The following is a 25,233-nucleotide window of genomic DNA, read 5'->3' as shown; positions in this document are numbered from 1 at the left end:
TCACTTATTATTTTTTATTTCTCCATTATAATTACAATTTTCCTTACATTATTTACCTACTCGTATTTTTCCTAGGACTTTTTTAACTCTATAAGAATTATATTCTTTTTTTTTTCATTCCTACTCATCTTGTAACTAAAATAAATGATTCCGCGCTATGTTTCAGCCTAAAAAATAATCAATTATGAGTATATAAAAGATTAAATACTTGTAAGATATATGCTTCTAAATAAATCAAAGATCAACATGTCTTTTAAACAAACAAAACATGTGTAACTTGCCAAAAAACCTAATAAATAATCTGCTATTAAAAGTTTGTCTTCGCTTATCGTTTATAGGGGAGTGCATATAGATTTTCACTTCGGAAAAAATCAAACAAGATAGAACTTTTTGTAATTTCATTAAGAAATGTTTAATAAACAACATATCAAAAAGTTCTACTCGAGAAGTGGGTGCTTCAATTTTTATTAAACAAATGAACTACGAAGTTTGATGTTTTTTTTTAAATAACTTTTTAAATATAAATTTTAGAAAAAACTGACCATTGAAAAATTCAGAAAAAGTTACAAAAAAAACCTTATATAAAGAATTCTCTAAAATTAAATCTGTATCTTCTATAATTTTTTATTTATAACGCTAAAGTCACCCTTCTCACAAACATTGGCGCACTGTAGACTAACGTACGGCGAAGTGCACGGTTGAGTTATTTTAATATAATTCTTTAACTAATGAATCAAATGAAATTTTACAAATTGGACATGAAAGAAGAATAATTAAGCTATCTTATGGTTATAATAGAAAGAAATAAAATGTATGGGCATAAGTACGGTGTAGGCGTAAAGTGAGCCTTACATGAATTTTGTTTAAAAATGATTTAAAAATGTGTAACTAATACAATTTTTCCTATAAAACTCTGAATTTTGCACAACTTACCTTTCAAGCATCTTACTAAATGCTGTTTCACTCAAAAAAATCTCAAAAATTTAATTCAAATGATATGACGTCTCAAAAAAAGTAATTTTTGAAATCTTCGTAGTTTTATAGAATTACCACCACTTTAAGACGGTATTACCTACTCAAGTTTTAACAGATCTATTACAGTTTTATAAGTGTTTTTTTAAAGCTTAGGATGTAATCTTTAAAATGTACTAAATTATTTTACTTTAGAAATGAAATAAACTATTTCTTTTTAAGAAAATTAAGAAAGATAACAAAAATGTAATACAAAAAATGAAAATTACCAGCTAAAAAAATGTTTATACCAAGTGATCAAAACTTTTTTCTGTAAAACTTACCTAAAATACTTTTAATAATAAGCTTCAACAATAATAAATGTTCAGAAAAAAAAATTTTTTTAGCTCTTATACCTTATACATGTCTGCTTAACTTGGAACCTATTGATAACTTTTTTATTATCAGTTTTACGAAAAAAAGTTATTCTTTATAAAATACTCTGCATCGTATATAATCTAAGATGTAATCATCAAATATCAAATTTAATTAATGTTATACGAGGTATGTCAAAAAATATGAATTTCATTCAAGAGTAAAGTACCTTTACATTTCACAATATCGAAAATTGTTATTAAGAAAAGGTGTTTGGAATTAAAAAGTTTGTTTTAGTGTTCAATTACATCCTTTTAATTAAAATATTGTGAATAATAAAGGCACTTAACTCTTAAGAAAAATTCATATTTTGTTTATATACCTCGTATAAAATTAAAAAATTTAATATCTGATGGTTTTATCTTAGATTTTAGACCAGGGAGAGAATTTTATGAAGAATAACTTTTTTTCGTAAAAGTGATAATAAAATAGTTATCATAATTGTAATAAAATGATGAGTATCCGTAATTTGAGAAAAAAATAAAAACATTTTTTTGATTAGAATGATGTAATTGTATATGTAGACATAGTTTCTAATATCAAACAACTTTTCATAATAGCATTTTTTGATATTCTGGAATATAAAGGTACTTTACTCTTTAACGAAATCATATTTTTGACATAACTCGTATAAAATTGATAAAATTTGATATCAGATGGTTGAGTTTTAGATTTTTGACTATCCAGAGCATTTTATTAAGAATAACTTTTTTTCGTAAAATTGATAATAAAAAAGTTTTCCACGTGGTTCCTAGCTACGCAGACACACTGTATAAGAGCTTCTGTATAAGAATTTTCAAATTGCAATGCCATATTCGGATTCAGCATAATCAAAAACAAAATAGAAACATATTTGATCAAAGTAAAATGATGAATTTAACGATATTTTTAAAATTTTTATACAAAACAATTGTTATTGTTTAAACAATTAATAAACAATTAGCGGCCAAATCTGCGAGTAGAACTTTTTACTTTAACATGTATATAAACTAACAAAGAAGAATGTGTGTGTACTTTGTACGCACGTAAGGAGTTATACTTCTATTATATGATTTCTTAAAAATAAATATACTTTAAACAGTTTGTTTTAATTTTTTTTAAACACCAAACTAATTTTGTGCTTACCGCTTTCAAAAAAATAAAAAAAAGTATACGATTGCACTGGATTCGAACTCATGACCTCTCGATCTCTGGCCGAATTAGTGGAGGCATTGAAGCACAAAAAAAGGCCTTACTCTCGATTTTTGGCGCAGTAAGACGGATTTTAATGCAGTTTGGTGCGTTGGATTCGTGAGAATGTCAGGAAATTTTGTGAACTATTGTAATGAATAAGAAATCTGAAATTGCATTTGTGCATAAGAAAAATTCATTTCAAAAGTGCATTTTGAAATAGGCAATCATTATAAATTTGCAACCCAGTAAATAGTTTTGCAACATCCCGATTGATTATTTTAATTATTTTTAATTATTTTTAATCATTTATAAGTCCATATAATAATAGTCTAAGATGTCAATAACCATTAATAATAAACAAAAAAAAATTTCCTTATGTGGGAATCGAACCAAGTACTAACGGGTCCGTAGCTAAATACACATACCGCTGAGCGGCCGTGGAGTAATGGCATACACGCTGGCCTCATACGCCAGTGCACGTGGGTTCGAGCCCTGCTAAAGACAAACCATTTTCATTTTCAATAATGACACGAGCCGTCTCACCGTGCCTCGGAGAGCACGTTAAGCAGTCGGTCCCCCTGGTTTAGTGTACATCGACACTAGTTACTTAAAACAGGGTTAAAGATGTAAATGGCGCCGGAACTATCCGAAAGGATCTCCCCGGCAAAAATGCCATACGATATTATTATTATTATTACACATACCGCTAATCTACGCAGACACTTTCTAGACAACGGCGATATTAGGTATAAACAAAACAAATTGGTAAGTAAAAATTGTAAAGAAAATTACTACATACTTAAATGTATTATTAAATTAATATATTCCTAAATTTTAGAAGAAACATTCGTAAATAGGTATTATTAATATCTATTAATGTTACTAAATGAAATATAAATATTTTGACGTTTCACAATTTGACAATTCACTTTTAACTGCAGTGCCTTAAAATTTTTAAAGCACCGGTGCTTTAAAGTAGCATTTTTAACGCTCCTATGGAGCGTTGAAAATTGAGCATAAATTGAATTTTTAACACGTTTGTAGAAAAATATATTTAAAAACACTAATATATTCTTTCCACACCTTTTCTGGACTGATAAATACATAAATTAAAACATTTAGTAACGAACTTTATACTGCCTGTGTGCGCAGATTACTAAAATTTCACCCTCAATGAAATCGCGCCTAAAGAAGTATAACTTCAAAAAGGCAGTATAACTATTAACTAACCTTTGTTGTTTCTCTTCCCACAAATTTTAAAACGCAACAACCATACATTACACAACCAAACCGCCAACCGTCCACACCACAGCTGTGCTACAGCTGCCATATTGGATAATTTTTGACATGTCAGTTGAACATCCAATCAGAACAAAGTTATAATGCGCATGCGCCCGGATCATAGGTTTTAACATATAAAAATTCACCCTCATATCGCGCGTTAAGAAGTATAATTTCAAAATTTGTTTTAGAAAAATATAAGCTTGTTTGAATTTTCCGAAACAATGCATGTTTTCGTTCTAATTGCACTCCCTTATATATTGCTGTGATTTATTAAAAAGTCTTAAAACACTGTTTACAAACTTCTTCTTCATCTTTTTTTTTTTGTAGAGAGATGACTCTATCTGTTTTTTCAATGTGCCTCTAGTGAGTTGTCGTTCCATCGTTTTCGTGGTCTTACCACTGATCGTCTTCCTATTGGTGAACCGTCTCTCGCCCTCCTTACTACTCTATTTGGTGTCATTCGGCTTATGTGGTCGTTTCATTCTACTCTTTTGTTTCCTACCCAGTTATTAATATTCTCCACCTTACATCTTCGTCGTATATCTGTACTTCTAGCTCTGTTCCATATTAGTGTCTTACCATCGATTTTTCGAAGGGTTTTCATCTCCTCTGTTTCGAGCAATCTTTTTGTCCTCTCTGTGTCAGGTCGTGTTTCTGCTGCATTATATCATTATTGATCTGATGACTTGTAAATTCTGCCTTTCATTTCTTTTCCGATATTTTTATTTCTCCATATTGTGTCATTCAGGCAACCTGCGGCTCTGTTTGCTCTATTCGCTTAATTGTTAACAAACTTAAATAATAATATTCCAAAAATAATCTATTGGTTTTACATATATCTATCTTCTTATTAAAGTGCCATTGAAGGTTGGTAACAGTCTCCACGAAGTAATGGATATTTTGTGCAGCTCGAAACATTGAATGTGAGTCCAAACCAGTCAAATCTCTTATGTTTTTCAACGACAGTTCTCTCTTGTCTTCTACTTTCTCTTGTATTAAAGTAGGCAGCTTTGTGGTTCAAGAGGTGTAAATAGGGAATAGGGATCAAGCTTGAGAAATATATGTTTTCTATTAACTGGTATAATGTAAATTGCTAAATTCGAGATACCGACCTAATTTTATCTATAGGCAGCACTTGTTTGTGTCTGAACGCAAGACTGAAGGCTTGGTTTGAGGGGTTAGCAGGAACTTTGTCACGTTGACAATTTTGTTAATGGTTAGTTAAATATTTTTGAACATGTGGTATCCATTCCATGTGAACTACACTCTGTATATCGAGCAAAACAATCAACTTTGATTTGCATTCGGAGAGTTTGGATTCTTCTACTGCACAGATTGCCTCTAGGTTTCAGAATCATACTGAAAAATCCAAATTTTGTCACAAATTGTGATCTTCTAGATGCATTCCATTCTAAGGTATCAGAACACATATTTTCATCAGATTAATTAAAAATATTCAATTAAAAACCGAAGGAAGAAATATAGGACGCTTGTTGAAAACATGGGCCGAAAAATGATGATAAAATAAACAACAAATCACTAAACCATGGGACCATGGTATGAAGAGAAAAACAAAGAAGTGAGTAATATTCATTTCTTCTTTTTCTTCTTTATATACTTCATTTACAATACCTGTATTTGTAAAAATATTGATGATTCTAAGATCGACTGACTGGCTCATAAGCCCAGTTAAAGGAGTAGGGTTTGTTTCAGGAAAAGATTACGGTAGTTAAAAAACATTGCTAATACGTAAGAAACTCGCCTGATGTCTGCAAAAAGTTGTCTAGGGCTACCCCTTAGAAGACCGAAGGACTGAAGAAGCTAGTCCTAAGGATTTATGATATTATTCATTTCATTATTATTTGTTGTGTATTTTGTTACTGGCTAAAAGTGGTAGCTTACCTTTCAGGTACAAATGTTTTAATTACTGTGTGTATCTGATAAAAACTATAATTGCATTCCTTGATATACAGAATTGGCAATGCTTCCCAATAAATGTACACAAATGTGTTAATAAAAGTTCCTATCAATATAATTATAGCGATAGACGTAGTGGTTAAGCTGAAAGACAAAAATCACATTTTTAATACGTTTTATAAAAAAGACACATCCCACACCAAGCTATATAAAATAAATTGTGAAATAAAATAATTTTATTTGATAGACAACTTGATGTGGTAAGAAAACTTAATCCAATCGTAAAAACCGCCATTTCCACAGATGTTAGCTATCTACATTCTACAAACGATATTAATTTCTTTTAAAATGTAGAACTAGGTAATTTGGGTCAACTTTATATTTTTAAAACGAAACAAAATCATTTTGGTTAAGCTCTCTTGGCATGTTTTTACTTTATTTTTATAAAAATTTTATCGTTAATGGCTGTGAATCTGATAGGTGTTAAAAACAAGAAACTTAATATATCCTGAAATGCAGGGCTGCTTTATCCATTATACAATATAGGCAGCTGCCCAGGGCTGCAAATTATGAGAGAGCGGCAAAAATACTGTACAAAAAATATTTCTATATAAAAATTGAAATCGAATAACACTTAAGTACATCGTACATCCATCAATGGAATATAAGTGGGCATTCATTTCTAATAGGAAACAAATTGCATTTTCTTAACACTATTCATTCAAAAAGGACAGAAGTTGTAAATTTAGGGATTATTGGACCGTTGGCAGCACCGCAAAGGTGGCGGGCGCACTGTTCTATAATTTTTTTAAACTCAATCCTTTTGGGTTATTCGTGGTTTAAAATTTGCCATTTTCATTGAAAAATGTCGCCTTTTCGGACGGTTTTTTGCGAATACCTTAAAAATTATGCATCTAACGAAAAAAAATATATAAAACATTTTTGTAGCTTATGAAAAATCAAAGAGATTCGTTGCTTCTTAAGTCTTCTAGTGATAACATAAAAAGAGATATGGTCGGTGAAAAGACATTTTTTGTGCATGCTCTAATCGGTGTGTTCACCTTAATAACAGAGAAATGGTCGATTTTTAGAGTATAATGCTATCAATATCTTTTGTAAGTACTGCCCGAAAAGACTAAGCGCAAACTAAGCGAGATATGGTGCAACAAAAAAGGATGACTAATTTATTTTAAGATAAAATGTGAAGTATGTATATTTTAACCCCTCATCCACCAGTCTTAAATGCATCCTTTTCTTCTACAATGCCTTTTACTATAGTATTATTTCTATATTTAACGAGTTGGACGGGTTTAAAATGTATGGTTTTTGAAAAAAATAAGATCAAATTATAGAGAACATTTTTAATTTTTTTTTTTAAATCTTCTTTTTCTCCATGTAACTCGAAAATGATAATGAGATACAGTAATGAAAGAAAAATCAAATTGTTATTTAAAAGAAAACCTACATTTTTGTAAGGTATTTTTTTAAGTATCTCTTATCACTTTCGAATTACATGGAGAAAAAGAAGATTTTTAAGGAAATTTAAAAATGTGCTCTATAATTTGATCTTATTCTTTTCAAAAACCATTCATTTTAAACCCGCCCAACTTTTTGAATATAGAAATAATACTATAGTAGAAGGTATTGTAAAAGGAAAACGATGCATTTAAATTCTGGTGGATGAGGGGTTAAATATACTTATTTTTTTCTATATTTATATTATAAGTACACTATTTCTTATTTTATACTCATTTTTTCTTAAAATACATTAGTCATAAGTTTTTTTGCACCATATCTCGGTTAGTTTGAATGTAACCCACATTTAACAGTTCTCGTTTTAAAGGTCTTTTCAAGCGCTACAAAAGATATTCGTAGCATTATACCCCTATAAAATTAACCATTTCTCTGTTATTTTACGTTGAATACACCGATTTGAGCATGCACAAACAAAAGTCTTTTTCACCTACCATTTCTTTTTTAATTAAAACTAGAAGATTTATGAAAAAATTAATCTTTCTGATTTTTCATAAACTACAAAAATGTTTTCTATAGATTTTTTCGTTAGATGCATAATTTTTATGGTATTCCCAAAAAACAGTCTCCGAAAAGTGTCATTTTTCAATGAAAATGGCAAATTTTTAACAACGAATAAGTCAAAAAGTATTGAGTTTTTAAAAAAATTTATAAAACAGTTTTTGCTTAGAATTAGGTTCTCTGGTCACTTCCGGTGTTAGTTTGATAAAAAAAAATTTCCACCCCCCGAGAACGGGTGGGAACCACCCCTAAGTTAAAAGCGCCATAGGATATATGGTAGACTTTGTTTCTTGAGCTGTTCCCTACTTACAGTGAAAATATCAAGTAAATTGATGCAGTAGGATGGAATTCGTAGCCAAATACCCTCACTGGCTGCACTAATAGATACCTACATCATTCATACATGAATGCATTCACTTAAAGGGTCATTTGGAATTTGGATACCACAATAAAATTACCAACCATCAATAATTGACATATCTAAATATTTAAAGAAGAGTGGATTGAAAGATATTTTCCCTAATTTTGATATTGCTTTGCGCATTTATTTGTGCGTCCCAGTTGCCAACCAAGGAGTCCGCTGAAAGGTCATTTTCGAAAATGTCAAGAATTGAAAATAGTCATGATTATTTCATTCATAGGAGATTCTGACCAATAGAAAGCTACAGAAATCTAAATTAAACTGTTTATTTTTTGATGATTTTAACTTCCAATCGTATAGTAAGATATTTGATCACGTGTTTAATTCTGTCCAATCAGATTAAAATTATACTGAGAATTATCAACCGTAGAAAATTACCGATAGAATTTTTTTAAGTAGATTGTTTCTGATTAATGGCAACCAGTTTCCTAGTTTTGACAACTGTCACATTTAAGAAAATATCCATAATATACGTATTAAAAAATAATCTTACGAATATCACACGACAGTAAGAATAAATAAGAAAATAATGCTTCATTTTTACTCAAATTTTTTGTCATTGGGCAACAGCCAATTCTGGCTATTTGTTGCTCAAGCCCTGCGGGCTCTCGTGTCTATTGCCAGACAACAAATTTTCGAAAAACTGTCGCATTATTTTCAGTTTATCTCACTCTCTTGTGATATTATACCCGATAATTTTTGATAATTTTCCGTAGTCAAGTATATTACGCCAGATGTCCTTAGTTGCTATGAATAAATACATTCAGTGACATTAATGACAATAAATTTTTTAAAAATTATAAAAGTGATGACTTTCAACTGTTAAAAATATTTATAACAACTGTGTGTTTAATTGTACTAATTTGTACTTACATAAATAAATTACAATAACATTTTGGTTTTGAACAGTTTTATTCATGAAATAATCGCAACAAATTGCACTCGATCTCTAAAATTAATATAGAATTTTAGAGGTCTTGTGCAATTACTACTGAAAATAGTTTCCGATCAAGTATGACGCAAGAACTTTTTAACAATTTGTCGATTTTGTCCATAGAAAGTGACGTAACAAAGACGATAAATTATGACGACATTATAGATGATTTTTCCAAAGAAAAATCAAGAAAGAAATCTGATGTGATCGAACTGGAATGACAATTTTTATGTATTCTTACTTAAATAAAAAAATCTGCTTGCAATTTTTTTTCGCAAAAATGGTACATGCTTGAAGGGCGGCTACTAGAGAATTGCCTAGGGCTTCAATTGACCTAAACGCGGCCCTGGTGAAATGTATTTCATATTCATTTAATCTAGAATTTATTAATAATGATTTTAATATTATAGTTACTTGTATTAAACGCAGTATTTCAGTATTATTTTATATTATAAAAATCATCCAGAAGAGAAAGCTGGAATATTTCAGACATGCAATATGAGAAGTTCCAAATGAGCCCATCAGAATCAAAACCTGCTAAGTCCTAATTTTTTTCTTTTCCCTTTTTTTACACAATTTCAAAGTTTAAGTATCTATTAATCTACAGGCATAAAGTTTCGGCTCAAAACCTTTTAAATCCTCTTCAAAATACCACTGAAATGTTAACATAGAATCAAACCCTGCTATAGTATTTTTACTACAAAAGCGATATTAAGTAGGTCAAAATTTTTGACGTAAGAGAACTGTCAAAACATTAGAATGTGACTTTTCATTATTGCCATGGTTATTATAATCATGGCAATAATGAAAAGTCACATTCTAATGTTTTGACAGTTCTCTTACGTCAAAAATTTTGACTTACGTAATATCGCTTTTGTAGTAAAAATACTATATGTCCATAGTTCTACTCGTATTAACAATAAAATACCTGCGGTGCAAAAAAATCGATCCATTAATAATTTGGTCATTTTTGAAGTTTCGAATTTCCTAAACCTGTTGTTCGATTTAAGTGATTTTTTTACCACGTTATAGCCTTATTCATTGACAATATCGCTGTAATAATATTGTTGCTAGACAGTCAAACTGTCATTGTATACCGGGTGTACGAATCAAACTGTGTCTTTTTCTCAAAGTTCGCATCACCTTCGGGACTATTCTAGCACTTATAGAATACTGAAATTAAAGCCTAACTATAGCCTCAGGTTTTCTTTACATTTTGTCTTTCGATTCATTCGCTTATATTGGATAATGAAAAAGTTAGGTACTTAACAACTGGCCATGTTCGTCATCAGGACAGGGTTTTTTGAAATGAGTGCGGGGAACTTTAAGGGGTAATTTTACACATGAAAATAATGACAGTTTGCTTGATATGTCCGTAAACGCTTCGTTTCCGAGATACGGGATGTTCAATATTTTTTTACAAACTGACGATTTATTTATTGCGTTAAAACCAGTTCAGATATGCAAATCAAATTTGGTGGGTTTTAAGACGTAGTTATTGCACATTTTTTTACATACAATTAAGAATTTTATATTCACCATTGGCGTGTGTACGGATAATATTATCGATCATAATACCCGTTTACGCGCCAATGGTGAATATAAAATTCTTAATTGTATGTCAAAAATGTGCAATAGCTTACGTCTTACAACCCACCAAATTTGATTTGCATATCTCAACTGGTTTTAAAGCAATAAATAAATCGTCCGTTTGTAAAAAAAATTGAACATCCCGTATCTTGGAAACGAAGCGTTTGCAGACATATGATTATAAACCACATTGTCATTATTTTCTGATGTAAAATTACCCCTTAAAGTTTGTCACACTTATTTAGAAACACCCTGTACTGATGACGAACATGGTGAGTTGTTAAAGTACCTAACTTTTTTATTATCCAATATAATCGAATGAATCGAAAGACAAAATGTTAAGAAAACCTGGAGCTATAGTTAGGTTTTAATTTCAGTATTTTATAAATGCTGGAATAGTCCACAGGGTGATGCGAACTTTGAGAAAAAGACACAGTTTGATTCGTACACCCGGTATACAAGGACAGTTTGACTGTCTAGCAACAATATTATTACAGCGATATTGTCAATGAATAAGGCTATAACGTGGTAAAAAAATCACTTAAATCGAACAACAGGTTTAGGAAATTCGAAACTTCAAAAATTACCAAATTTTTAGTGGATTGATTTTTTTGCACCGCAGTGTACTTCTTGTTCTTGTATATTTTATATGTTTTTCTATCAAAATGGTTCAATATCTACTTTTAGTGCATTAATTTGGTCTAAAATCAGTTGAAAATGAGCAATATTATGTGGGCTTAGAATCCAAATCTGCTAAATCCAAACTAAAAGTACAAATTTCTGAAGATATAACGGGCATGCAGAAAAATGACTCTATACAAAATTAGTGTGCCATTTTATGACATTTATTGATGCCACTTCGATTAAGAAATGCCGGATACTTTTTGGGAAATTTATATTTTTAATGTTTTTTAGCCTCCTGAAAAATTTCAAAAATGGATCTAGCAGGTTTTGATTCTGTAGGCCTCAAATATAGGTTGCTACAAAATATTATGCAAGAGAAAATAGCAGGCAAACTCAGTCCCTGGACAAAAAGGAACCTCATGGTTGCAGAACTTGCGAGATTGTTATGGTGTTGATACAAGCATGCTATTTAGGGTGGCAGTGAATATGTGTTGGGATACACGGCATCTCTTAGTAATCTTCTTATTAAAACAAATCCTTTTAATAATTTTAAATGTCTTTGGCAAAACAAACTACGTTTGTTTATAGTAAATACGATCGACCTAAATTAGCACATATCAGTGTAACAGTTTAGGTTTGACCAAGGTCGGTTTGCAATAACAATAGTATTCATTATTTTTATAACCGAGTCGACTCAGCGCTTTTAACCAAAACAATGTTACTTTCATTATATACCAAAACAATAAACAGGAGAAGACTAATTATTATCTTCTAATTCCATTGCGAAGAGTAAGGCATTAATATTTGAGATCCCAAAGGGAAAACATCACAGCTACTGAGAACTAACGTACCACCAGCTATTTACCGTTAGTACTCTAACTTATAAAATAAATGCATCTACGGTGATGCGAGTTATTTCATCAACCCTTATGGTAGAGGGTAACCAACCCCTAATTATCCAAGGTGGCTCAGAAGCCAGGAGCCACCATAAATAAAATTAAGATAGCTGTGATGGTAACCAACGTTCTGAAAGAACATGGTACATGAAGAAGAAGTATTTCAGAAAAAAACGGACATATTACAAATTTTTGAAAAATAAAACTGAGAAATATATGGGGAAGCTCGGAACGAAGTAAAATGGAATAAGGGTGTATCGAGGAGCGGTGTGTGGATCGGATCACCACTTAACCATGGCAAAGGTGTTAGTTAAATACCAGGAAATAACAGCGACGAATCAGGGGAATAATGAGAGATGGGTCCATAAATAAGAAGAAATAGACCGACCGAAAAAGGTGGAGAATGAAATGCGGGATGCAGCAGATGCTATAGGACTCCCGTACATTTAAAAAATAATGATTTATTCCCAAATAGACATCTGGAGATAACTGAAAAACAACTAGAACAGCTTGACAATAACAACAATATTAAATAAATTTAGTGCAGACACTACAGATGAGGAATAAAGATAAACTAAGAGATTTAATAGTTGTATCTGTAAATGTGAAATGATGTTAACGTAATAAAACCAATGATTTTTAAGTACTTACAGTGTTTTAGACATTTTTCTCAGTATTGTGTAATCACAACGAAATACAAAATGAAGCAGAGCGTGTATCAGTCAACCAGCAAATGTAAAGAAATCAACTATTTCTACTTGCTGACAAACTATATACCTAAGCTAATTTTTGTTAGCCTTGACAATCAATATTTTTTCTGTTTAATGCTTCACTGAAATTTGTTAACCATAGAAAAAACGTAAGATATCCTCGGTCTTCGCCCCTTATATATTGAGTAATTTTTAATGGTTATATTTATAGAAAGTAAAATTATACATGCAAGAGGTTATATGATTATTCAATTTAATTTTTCCTAGATTCAGGAATTATCTAAACGAATATGGTATCAACATAAATGGAGAGAAGCTGTCATTTGAGATTCGCAGATGACATCGTCCTTATAGCCGATCGTATAATCGTATGGATGATGCAATAATAATGTTGAAAAAATTATATCACACTTCCTTAGACGTCGTACTAAAGATTAACATCAACAGCGAGCTCCCACGTCGCATAGGATTAGCCTGGGCAGCGTTTGGTAAACTGAATTATGTATTTAAATCGGACTTGCCCATATGCCTCAAAAGGAAAATCTTTGACCAGTGTGTGTTCCCTGAACTCACTTATGGAGCCGAAACATTACCCTAACAAAAAAGGAGTGAACAAGATTCGAGTAACTCAGAAGGCTACGGAGCACCAGATGTTGGGTGTCTCCCTGAGACGAATTCCAAACGAAGAAATACGCCGTAGAACGAAAACAATAGACGCTGTCGAAAAAATCGCGTCGCTAAATTGGAATTGGGCAGGACACGTAGCCAGATTGTCAGACAACCGATGTAGTCTAAGTAATGAAGCTTAAAATAGGACAAAACCTCGCAATTTTTACAGAATAGATCGATTTGCTTGAAAATTTTAGAATAAGTAGTAGATAGTCCAAGGATCAAAATCTATATGAGGCCGAAAAGTGCTTTTACCATGGGGGTGTTTGCCACCCCATCTCGGGGGTGGAAATTTTTTATTTTATTTTGATCACAAAAGTTGGTAAAACATTCATTCTAAGCAAAAAACGTTCTATACATTTTTTTGATAAAATTAATAGTTTTCGATTTACTCGCTATCGAAAATGTTAGTTTTATATCGAAAAAATCAATGTTTTTAATCAGTTTTCTGCTAATAACTCAAAAAGTTTTCGTTTTATCAAAACAATTTTGCTTAACAAAAACGTACCTTTTGAAAAAATAAACAAAACAGTTTTTTTATTTTCTTTAAGACTAATAGTAATCGAGCTATACTTTATTATAATATACAATATATTATGTTATACCTATATTATGTTACAGATGTATATAATATATTATGTTAGCTCTTCTTCGTCAAATGCTAAATATTGTAGTTCCAAACTCAAAAGACAGGAAAACTGTGCATTTTTTGAGGATAAATTGTTCAAACTAATTTAAAGTATTTAAAAATATCTATCTAAAGAAATAAAAAAAAGTCTCCAGCTCAAAAATTAAGTGACATTATGAAAAAAATGTCAGTCCCTATTTTTTTCAGCGAAAAAGTGATCGGAAACTTCCCCCTACTTATCACCCTAATTAAAATTAGTCATTGACCTTATTTGGTCTTCTATATTTATGCATTATTAATAGGTTCTAGAGGTTTGACCGGCTTAGAATGATTAGTTTTAAAAAAATGGAGGTAAAAGCGAATAACGATTTTTTGTAGTTATTTGATTAGGTAAAAAATGCCATTTTCTTCAGAATAGAAAGATTGGCATCCGAGATACGAAAAAATATTTAAATATAAAATTGTAGCTTATTTAATTCCTAAAAAGGGCGTTAGCAAAAATTTTTTCTATGGCAAACATTGAGAGCTATTAAATCTTGTAATAACATGCAAAAACCACCTTTACCAACCCTTTTACAGTCACCTCTTTTTGCGACTGAGGATTTTAAAAGGATTTAATATTAACAGCCTTATAGATCTTGTAGAAACCTACAAAATTCTTTTTTACCAAACTTTCTAGGATAAAAAATATAAAAGTTACGGTTAAAAAATCAATATATTTTTTTGAAAAAAAAAAAGGAGAAATCCAATTAGAAGCATAATAATGTAAGTTAGCGGTGTTTTTTTTTTTTGGTCATTGGCCATAGTCATACTTCTTTATTTATATATTAGTAATAGATGCCAGAAGTTTGAGTGGCTTAGAATGATTAGTTTTTAAAAAACTGGAGTTAAAAGCGAATAACAAATTTTTGTAGTTTGGTAAAAAATGCCATTTTCTTCAGAATAGAAAGATTGGCATCAGAGATACGAAAAATGTTTAAATATGAAATTGTAGGTTATTTAATTCCCAAAACTTGGTTTGAAAAATATTTTTCTACGGCAAAAATTGAGTGAATCGTAAATGAGTATAATATCGAAAAACATTGATTTTTCCATATAAAACTAACACTTTCGATAGCGAATAAATCGAAAAATATTAATTTTATCAAAAAAGTATGGAAGATTTTTTGTTTAAAATGAATGCTTTTATCAACTTTTGCGGTAAAAAAATAATAAAAAATTTCCACCCCCAAGATGGGGTGGCAACCACCCCCATGGTAAAAGCGTCTTTCGGCATCAGATAGATTTTTATCCTTGGACTATCCACTACTTATTCTCAAATTTTCAAGCAAATCTATCCATTCTGTAAAAATTGCGGGGTGAAAAGCTTCGGTTCCTGGACTAATGGACAAAACGTATTGTCGAGTGGAGGCCATGAGAAGAAGCACTACAGAACAGAAGACGCCCACTGACCAGATGGGCCGATGATCTTAGGCATGTTATCGATAACTGGATGCAAGCCGCACAACACAGAGACCAGAGACAGATGGAAAAAGCTGAGGGAGACCTATGTCCAGCCAGTGGAAAATCATATTTTCTGATATACACACTAAGGAGTCTTCCAATAGAGACTTGGCAGCTATATTGTTGAAGCTACATCTGTCAAATTTGGTTTCATTTATTCAGTCGATTTACCAAATCAATATGATCTTTCACAGAATACAACTTAATGAATTTTGCGTCGTGACTTGGACCCTCATCCGTACAAAATTCAACTGACCCAGAAGCTGAAGGTAAACGGCCATAGACAACGACGTGTGTAAACTGTACCAGTTTTGGACGAGTTTAGAACCTCACCCTATTTTCATCAAAAAAGCATCTTTAACGATCAGGTTCATTTTTAGATGAATGAGTAGGTCAATAAACAGAATACCAATCCAGATAAGATACAAAGAGTATCCAATTCATTCCGAAAAGTCACTGGTTTATATGGATTTTGGACTGACTGAATCATTGGTTTGTATTTCTTTGAGTACGGCATGGACCAGACCATCACCAATAACAGCAGGCACTATAATAGGTCGATGATTATCAACTTCTTTTGACCTGAATTGGATAATATGGACACCAACCAAATATGTATTCAACAAGAGGGCGATACGTGCAACACAGCTCATGCCACATTGGACATTTTACACGAGAGATTTGAGAACATAGACTTAGTCATCTCACATAGAGGTGATGTGAACTGTCCACGGAGATCATGCAATTTGACTCCGTTAGACTCTTTGTTGTGGGGTTCTCTTAAGTATCAGGTGTATGTGAACATGTCACAAATCACAGCGGTCCTCGGAGCCAACATAACTCACGTCGTCAGTCAAATTCAGTATGATTTATGCGCCATAGTCACGGAAAATTGGACTAGCGCTTAATCAAGGAGCTACTATAAAGCTGGTCCAGGGCAAAATTTAAGTACCATGTGGAGGAGACTTAAAAGAATTGAGGGTACGAAAAGGAAAGCCAAGGCAGAGAATAGGAAGAAGGCGATACTGATCGTGGAAAAGACAAGGACCCAGAATGGTTTGTAGAACCAATATTGATTGATTAAATTATAATCTCAATAGATACCACATTTCTAAATACGTTTCCTATATTTCGCGCCCAAGGGCTTTTCATTTGTTGCGTTTTTCTCCTCATTCAAAGTATTCCATCAGTTTTGGTTACGGCACCTGTCCATCTCCTCTTGGTCTTCATCTGTTTCTTTTGTTATCAGTGTTCAGATAGTCCTCTCTTTGATTCATTTTTCATCAACTCTACTGATTTAATGTCTGTCTATCTCCATGGTAAACCGACCTGACCATTTGAATAAGTCTTCGGATTTCAATGTTTTAGTGATTAGTTTTATTTATAGCTGCCTTCTTCTTGTACGTCACTACAGACCAAATTGAGCCTTGGCCTCCTTTATTTTTTGCCTCCATCCTTGTTTGTCTCTGGCTGCTCTTCTCCATACACGGACTCCTAAAAAGGCTTGTGCGTCGCTGTTTACTTTGTCTTCCCAGCGCTTTCTTGGCTTTGCAACCGGTCTCTTTCCCTGCATTCTAGCATTCAGTGCTCTCTTTGGTAGCCTATCCTCTCCCATACTTTTCACATATCCGACCCATTGCAATCTTTGTATTCTAATGAAGTCTGACAGGGGTGTTTCCTTATACGTTGATAGAGCTCGTTATTGTGTCGACTTCTGAAGATTCCGTTTTCCCTCACAGGTCCTAGTATTCTCCTCAATACTTTCCTTTCGAATGTGTCGAGTTTGTTTTTGGATGTTTCTTTCAGGGCCCATGCTTCACTGCCATAGCATGCTATTGGTCGAATTAAGGTTTTATAGATTCTCATCTTTGTATTTCGGTGGACACGTTTAGACCGAAATATATGGGAGAGGGCAAAGGGCAAAAATTTATAGCTGCCAGGTATTTTGAATTTTACAGTTTTTTCTTAAGGATAATAATTACTGTAATGTTTTTTATGATGAATTATTTTTTATGATAAAGGCAAGCCAAAAATTCTTATCTGGAGCTGATAGAACAAGATTTGAATTTGAATTTAGGCACTTGATGATTTCAAAAATAAATTTTTACTTGTATTTTGAGCCTTGAAACTCGTAATTTTTCGTTGTTTTTTTAGTATTAAATTGGGTGTAACTCGAAAACGATCAACTTTAGAGAAGAATTACAAGAAACCTTTTTTTAAAATCGTCCAAAAATAAAAAAAAAACTGTCTGGGCCAAAAAAATGGATTTTTATAATTTGTTAAAAAAACTGTTTAAATAAATTAGGTCGCGGGCGACGCCCTAACCGTTATTCTGACGCATCTCTTGAAAGTGATTATGTAAAGAAATCTCATGGAAATATTTTTCGGAAGAAATAAGAGCTTTTTGTTTTGTTTTGTCTATAAATTAATAATATATTTTTCACACCTACAAAATCTTATTAAAAGAAAAATAAATTTAGTAGTAATAAAAATACTAATAAAAACTAGTTTCTATTAAATATTGTATTATTGTATTATATTATGAAAAATATATGAATAGGTAATATAAAAAGCTATCAAAAATTTAATTTATTGAGCCAATAAACTGGGAACAATTTTATAGAATTAAGTTATTAATTTGTGGTTTTATATTGGGTGCCAAGGAAATTATATAAATAATAGCCATTTTATTTATTTTAGTATCTGCTGTGGTAAATATAAAACATAAATCTTCTCTGACTGAACCTCTGAAATTTATGGTAGTAGGGGACGTTTCAGAGAATTTTACAGCTAGTTTATGTCGAAAATATGAACAACCATAACACACAAAAAATATCCCATCTGTGGCTCAGTGGTAAGAGAGCCTACCTTTGGATACAAGTGTTGTGAGTTTGAATACCAGCTAGGTAGGAAATTATTTTTTATTAAAAATTTAATAAATTAAAATAATTTCTATCCTTGTGGGATCGGTATACACCTGAGGTACCGCAGACGGTCGGATAAAATTAGCGTCACTTTGCATCTACAAATAAAGTCGACTTTACTAAGTAACAAGATATTTACTCAAGACACACTACACAATACACTATAATCTGACTGGCTGAATTTTTATTTATTTATTTATTATTTATACATATGACCTGGCCTCTAGTGACTAATCCAGGTCGTTTTTTCCTGATGGGATTACAGATATTTTTTTTTTATATTTTTACATTTTTTACTCAACTATTAAATCTATTTTTACAATAACAATTTGCCATAATCTCTTAATTACGTATAACAAACAAATTTAAATAAACAATTTAAAATATTTTTGGTACTATCAACTCCCTTCTAAGTTATAAAGACAGTCCCTCTATTTTCAGAAGAGAGTTGGTAGTTTTTTTTTTTTTATTTTTTTTTTATTTTTATGAATTATGTATTGAATTATTATTTTTATTTATTTATTTTATATTGAATTATTATTATTATTATAATTGTAAATATCTATTTTTGAATTTATATTTTATTTTATTTATTTTAACTTTATCTTACTCAACTTCATCAGGGTTGGATTATTGGTTGTCTTCTTCTATTATTATAGATTTCTTGTTGTTTTTTAGATATTATTTGTGTGAGATTGTTTAATATTTCAAAATATTCTTCATTTTGTAATATATCTCTTATTTCAATTCTTTCTAATCTTCTTCTCATTTCTCTGTGTTCTTCATTTTCTATAGTATTTTCACAATGTAACACTATATGTTCTGGTGTACCTAGTTCTCCACATTCACAATATGCATCATCTTTTAAGTTAAATCTTTCCAAATATGTTGGGTACGGTCCATGTCCTGTTAAAAAGTGTATTAAACCTTGTTTTGGATTAAAATAATTTGGAATGTTTTCTAATATTGGTATAAAATTGTATAAACGTCTAGATTTTGTTGAATTTTCCCATTCATTTTGTCTTTTTCTATTTATTATTTCTTTTAATTCTCTTTTATTTCTTATATCTAATCCTATTATTTGTATTATTTTTTCATATGTTTCTTTTTTTAGCCAATAATTACATGCTCTTTTTTGTGTTTCTAAATGCATTGGCATTACTCCAGTTAAAACTGTGAGTGCCTGTGTTGCAGTTGTTCCAAATGCTCCCGTCATTCTTACAAGAAATCCTCTCTGAGCTCTATTTAATTTTTCTGACTGGCTGAATGATTAATATCAATGCCATTCAAAAACATACAAACAAAATACAACATTGAACCTAGACAAATATTACCAGAGAACGGCAGTTCTCGCCAGTGGCGCACAACCCTCCTACACGCGACACTATATATACACGAAATTTTCGATTTTCTAAATCTGACTGAATTGAAAATTGGGCTAACTCCCATCTTAAAGTTCAGGAAAAGACTCCCCATCCCTATTATGTCAACGATCCATTTTGGTCCAAGGATGTGGATTTTACGGCTCTTCCTATTTATGATCTGTTTTTCGTTCTCGTCCCCAAAACTCCCAAAAATTTCGAAAAGTTAAATCCTACTTTTACGGCTTCTGATAGTACTGATCACTACCTTTCCAACCCATGTCTAATTTTGAAAATCGGTTATACCATTCAAAAGTTACCGAGCTCAGAATATGACTCAATTTTTATTTAAAAAGGGGAAAATGTTTGTGGATTTGTTATGTATGTATGTATGTATGTATGTATTATGTATGTGTGTGGAAAAGTTACACCGATTTGAATTTTTTTTCTGTGTTTGAAGAGGGAGTGAGGGCAGATTCAGAACCGGTGTAGTTTGTGACTTTTGACCACCCATAAGCCAGCTATAGGACTTGGTAGGTACAAAACAGCATATTTTTTTGGGGTATATATCTTCGGTTCAAGAAGAGACAGGAGAATCGCATCGCAAATACAACAAATCAATAGTGTTGAGTTAAGCTTTCAAATGGTGTTTAAGCCGTCAGGATCAGATATACACACCGCTTAGTATAGCCGAAAAACTTAAAAACTAAACTTTGAAAAGTTTGGTTTTTCGACAATCACTCAAAATATCAACCTACGAATTGCGCCAATAACTAAGCTTTTGTAGAAGGACTCTAGACGAATCTAACGGTGTATACCTCATATCCGGGAAAATTCGAATTTTTAAGTTATAGGCTTCATAAGTATGATCAAATCTATTTTCTATGGAAAAAAACGGTTTTTTAAGCTCAATAATTTCTGTAATAGCTTCAGTTATCATACTTGACCTTAAATGCATCAGATACTACTTGTCAATACGTTTCAAACTCATGTTTAGTGATCAAAATCGGTTAATCCGTTTAGAAGTTATTAAGCTACAAAAGTATAATCCAATTAACGATTATTCCCGAAATGGTTTATGTAGTTGTAGTGATAACGACGCCAAATTTGATCTGGCAACGGACAATTCGAATTCATTTAATGGCCATCTCAATATTTTTTTTTTCAATCTATTTTGGATAGAAAAAAATCTGGTGTACATTCGATGGACACTAGATCATTTGGGAGATAATGCATTCACCTTCATACATTTAATTTATAAATAACTTTGAAAAACTTCTGACACAAGAATAAAAAACCGCTAAACGCCGTAAAAATGAGTGGCGCATACAATATTCCAGCTACAAAAGATCTGATATGAATATTACGTGGCGCGAAAATGTATTTTCATTTTGATGCAAAACAAAATTCTAGTTTTATTTTAAAAGATTTTTCCATAATATAGTCGGTTCGCTAAACTCAGACGCAACTGGCTAGATATTTTAGTCGATATTTTTTTTGTTTTTTGCCAATTTTGCAAAAATTGGCAAAATTACTAAATATTTAGTGATTATTAACTATTTAAAAATTATTTTTTGCCAATTTTGCTAAAATTGGCAAAATTACCAACTAAAATATCTAGAAAGTTGCGTCTGAGTTTAGCGAACAGACTATATTTGCTAAATTTGAAGTAAACGCGCCACAAAACAGTTTCAAAATTCAAACTGTATCAAAGTTACTCTTTTGTGGCGCGTTTTACTTCAAATTTAGCAAATATTATGGAAAAATCTTTTAAAATAAAACTAGAATTTTGTTTTGCATCAAAATGAAAATACATTTTCGCGCCACGTAATATTCATATCGGATCTTTTGTAGCTGGAATATTGTATGCGCCACTCATTTTTACGGCGTTTAGCGGTTTTTTATTCTTGTATTCTAGTTACTGTAATTTAAATCGTTCTCAAAATACAAATTTGTATTTTGAGAACGATTTTCGAAGTGGAAATCGAAATGTACTTTACTTTACTTCCCAATAAAAATAGTAAATTGTATTAACATGCCATAAAATAGGTTCAGAAATATGTACATTTTTGAAAACGGTTACAATCTTGTTAAAATCAATTTTCAAAAGTTCCCAATTTCTTTTTTTTTTTGTAAATGTCAAGTCCTTTGTACTTAAAGGACGTAAGTATTTGTAATGAAATAATACTCGATGTAAAATACTTTATTTTAAAGAATTATGCACATGGTTTCCATTTTCTATCGCAGTATTAAGTATCTGACAGCTGTCGTTCAGATGACAGTAGTACCAACCTACATTCATGGTTAAGGGAGTTTTACACGAACATAACACCTCCTCCCTTGACCATGAATTACAAAAGTTAACTAGAAGTAAAAGTACTTACAAATTCAGTCTGGTAACAGGTTTCCTTACTCTAGTGGAACGCCTTAAAATGGGTTCCTCAGTTTCAGTTTGAGCCCCAGGTACACTATTCGAACTCTCCATATTGTTTGAAATTTCGGATTCATCAGTAATCACTTCGGTAGGTGGTGGTGAGACACTGTGCTCTGGAATTGATGCCTCCCTCGGAATCAAATTGTGAGTAATGGTATCCGGAATGTAACATGTTGGATTATTTTGAGATGGAGTATATTCCCCAATTTGCCGTATTTGGTCTACATGACGTTTCCATGTTCTACCATCATCTAACTGAATTAAATAATGCAATAACCCTAATCTGAGTACAATAATGCCAAATTGCCATTTAGAATGAAAATAATCCCTCACGGAAACCCTAGTTCCTATATCAAAGTTTCTTAGACTCATATCAGTATAGGTAACTCTATCACTACATGAAGGTTTAAGTAAATCTAATCTATTCCTTATTTGTCTTCCTAACATAAGTTCTGAGGGACTTTTACCTGTAACTGTATGTGGGCTTCTGCGGTATTGCATAAGTAGCTTACATAATTCAAACTCCCTGTCATTTCCCTCACTTCGCATAGCCCTTAAACATTTTTTCAGTATTTGGACATATCTCTCTCCCTGTCCATTAGTTGCAGGATGGTAGGGTGCAGTAAATTTTTGTGTAATTCCATTATCTTTCGTAAAAGTTCTAAACTCATGAGAGTCAAATTGTCTACCATTGTCTGTAACAAAAACTTTAGGAATACCAAAAGTTGTAAAAATTTTTCGGCAAATTTCAATAGTAGTTTTTGTAGTAGTATTTTTTGTAAAATGAATTTCAGGCCATTTACTGAAGGAATCTACCAATATAAAATAATAACCTCCATTGAAAGGTCCAGCGTAATCAGCATGCACTCGTTCAAAACAAAATTTTGGTGGCTCCCATATATGAGAATTATCTTTAATTGGGTTGTTCTTGTGCTTATTGCACTCTAAACAATTTTTACAAAGTGACTCAATATCCTGGTCTATGTGAGGCCACCAGCAATAACTACGAGCTAAAGATTTCATTCTAACTATTCCAAAATGTGCAGTATGTAATTCTGTCAAAATTTTATTTCTCAATTTAGTAGGTATAACTACTCTTTGTCCTCTCATAATAACATCAGATTGTAATGAAAATTCAGCTTGATTTATATTGAAGCTACATCGTTTATCAACAGGTTTTCCTGTTTTTAACCCAACAAGTAATTTTTTTAAGGTATGATCATTTTTTGTATGAAAAGCTAGATCTCTAATATTTGTAGGCAAAGTTTCAATTTGATTTATTTCAAAAATATCTGGCTCATCATGTGTGAAATTTTGTTCTGATTTTATAGGTAGACGTGAAAGTGCGTCAGCATTGAGATGAGAATCTGTATTTTTGTAACGAATGTCATAATTCAAACCTTGTAAGAAAATTGCATAATGTTGCATTCTTGTTGCACTTAAAACTGGTAGGCTTTTATCAGGTGCAAAAATTTGAACTAACGGTTTATGATCAGTGAGCAAAGTAAATTTCCTAGCACATAGATAATTGTAAAATTTTTTTACTCCAAAAATTATGCTGTAAGCTTCTTTGTCTATTTGTGAGTACCTTTGCTGTGTAGTAGTAAGAGTTTGAGAAGCAAACTGTAAGGGTCTCTCTGTACCATCTGGAAAGATATGTGAAAGTACTGCACCTACCCCATAGGGTGATGCATCAGTTGCTAGGACTAATGGTAAATTTGGGTCATAGTGACATAAAACATTTCTAGAACAAATGAGTTTTTTTTGCTTTGTCAAACGCAGTTTGACAAGTATTCGACCATTTAAAATTGACATTCTTTTTAAGTAAATTATTTAATGGTTGTAAAATTGTAGAAGTATCTTTTAAAAAACGTCTGTAATAATTAATTAGGCCACAGAAACTCCGAACTTGAGTTCTGTTTGTAGGTATTGGAGCATTTGCAATTGCAGTTACCTTATCTGCACTAGTAGACACACCCGTTTTACTCATCTTATATCCACAGTAGTCAATCTCGTCTTTGAAAAATTCGCTTTTATCCAAATTTATATGTAAATTATGTTCAGATAATTTCTTTAAAACTTGTTCAAGTCTTTGTAAATGTAAGGTATTATTTGGAGCTGTAATTCTTATATCATCCTGAAATATTGAAATACCATCTATTCCTTGTAGCATTTGCTCCATTAAACGTTGCCATTTGGCAGGAGCACTAGCAATTCCAAACATTAATCGATTTGGTTGAAATAAACCTTTATGGGTGTTTAATGTAAGTAAATGTTTCATTTCATCTTTTATTGGCAAGTGTAAGTAAGCTTTCGTAATATCTATTTTTGTATATTTGTCCCCACCTGCTAATTGGGAAAGTAGGTCATCTGGTGTAGGTAAAGGGTATTCATCCACTTCAATGCAAGGGTTTAATGTGATTTTAAAATCACCACAAATGCGTATGTCCCCATTTTGTTTAACTACAGGAACAATAGGAGTTGCCCAGTCCGAAAATGCTACTTTCTTTAAGACTCCCTGATTTACTAAGGACTCTAATTCTGCCTCAACTTTAGGGCGTAATGCAAAAGCTACAGGACGGGCCTTACAAAATTTTGCTTTAGTACCAGGTTTTAGATAAATTTCAGCCTCTAACCCTTTTATTTCACCAACTGACTTTTCAAATAAATGTTTATATTTATCTAACAAAGTTGCAATTTCAAAATTTTCATGTAGAATTGTATTTACCTGATGTAAATTGATTT

At 31.6% G+C, this 25,233-nt stretch overlaps 1 protein-coding gene across 1 annotated transcript; it reads right to left on the bottom strand.

The window, feature by feature from the left end:
- LOC126887726 (uncharacterized protein K02A2.6-like) lies at positions 1-24,770 on the bottom strand. The gene is made up of 3 exons (XM_050655436.1): positions 22,439-24,770; positions 5,746-5,904; positions 1-167 (listed from the first exon to the last, which is right to left on the bottom strand). The coding sequence occupies exons 1-3, from the start codon at positions 24,301-24,303 to the stop codon at positions 125-127; spliced, it is 2,067 nt and encodes a 688-aa protein (XP_050511393.1). The 5' UTR covers positions 24,304-24,770; the 3' UTR covers positions 1-124.
- Positions 24,771-25,233: the final 463 nt, after the last annotated feature.

Source organism: Diabrotica virgifera, chromosome 7 (assembly GCF_917563875.1).
Source record: "Diabrotica virgifera virgifera chromosome 7, PGI_DIABVI_V3a".
NCBI lineage: Eukaryota > Metazoa > Arthropoda > Insecta > Coleoptera > Chrysomelidae > Diabrotica > Diabrotica virgifera.
Note: the sequence above shows the minus strand (reverse complement) of the source record. Positions and strands in the feature narration are given on the sequence as shown.

What these genes read in the sequence shown, in the direction of transcription:
- LOC126887726 (XM_050655436.1), bottom strand. Translation starts at nt 24,303, where the DNA reads ATGTCAATTTTAAATGGTCGAATACTTGTCAAACTGCGTTTGACAAAG. An exon ending in CCTGTTACCAGACTGAATTT is followed by an intron (nt 5,905 to 22,438) that starts GTAAGTACTTTT and finishes TTTGTCTTTCAG; the next exon opens with CTTAACCACTACGTCTATCG. An exon ending in AAAACATTTGTACCTGAAAG is followed by an intron (nt 168 to 5,745) that starts GTAAGCTACCAC and finishes ATTATTTTTTAG; the next exon opens with GCTGAAACATAGCGCGGAAT.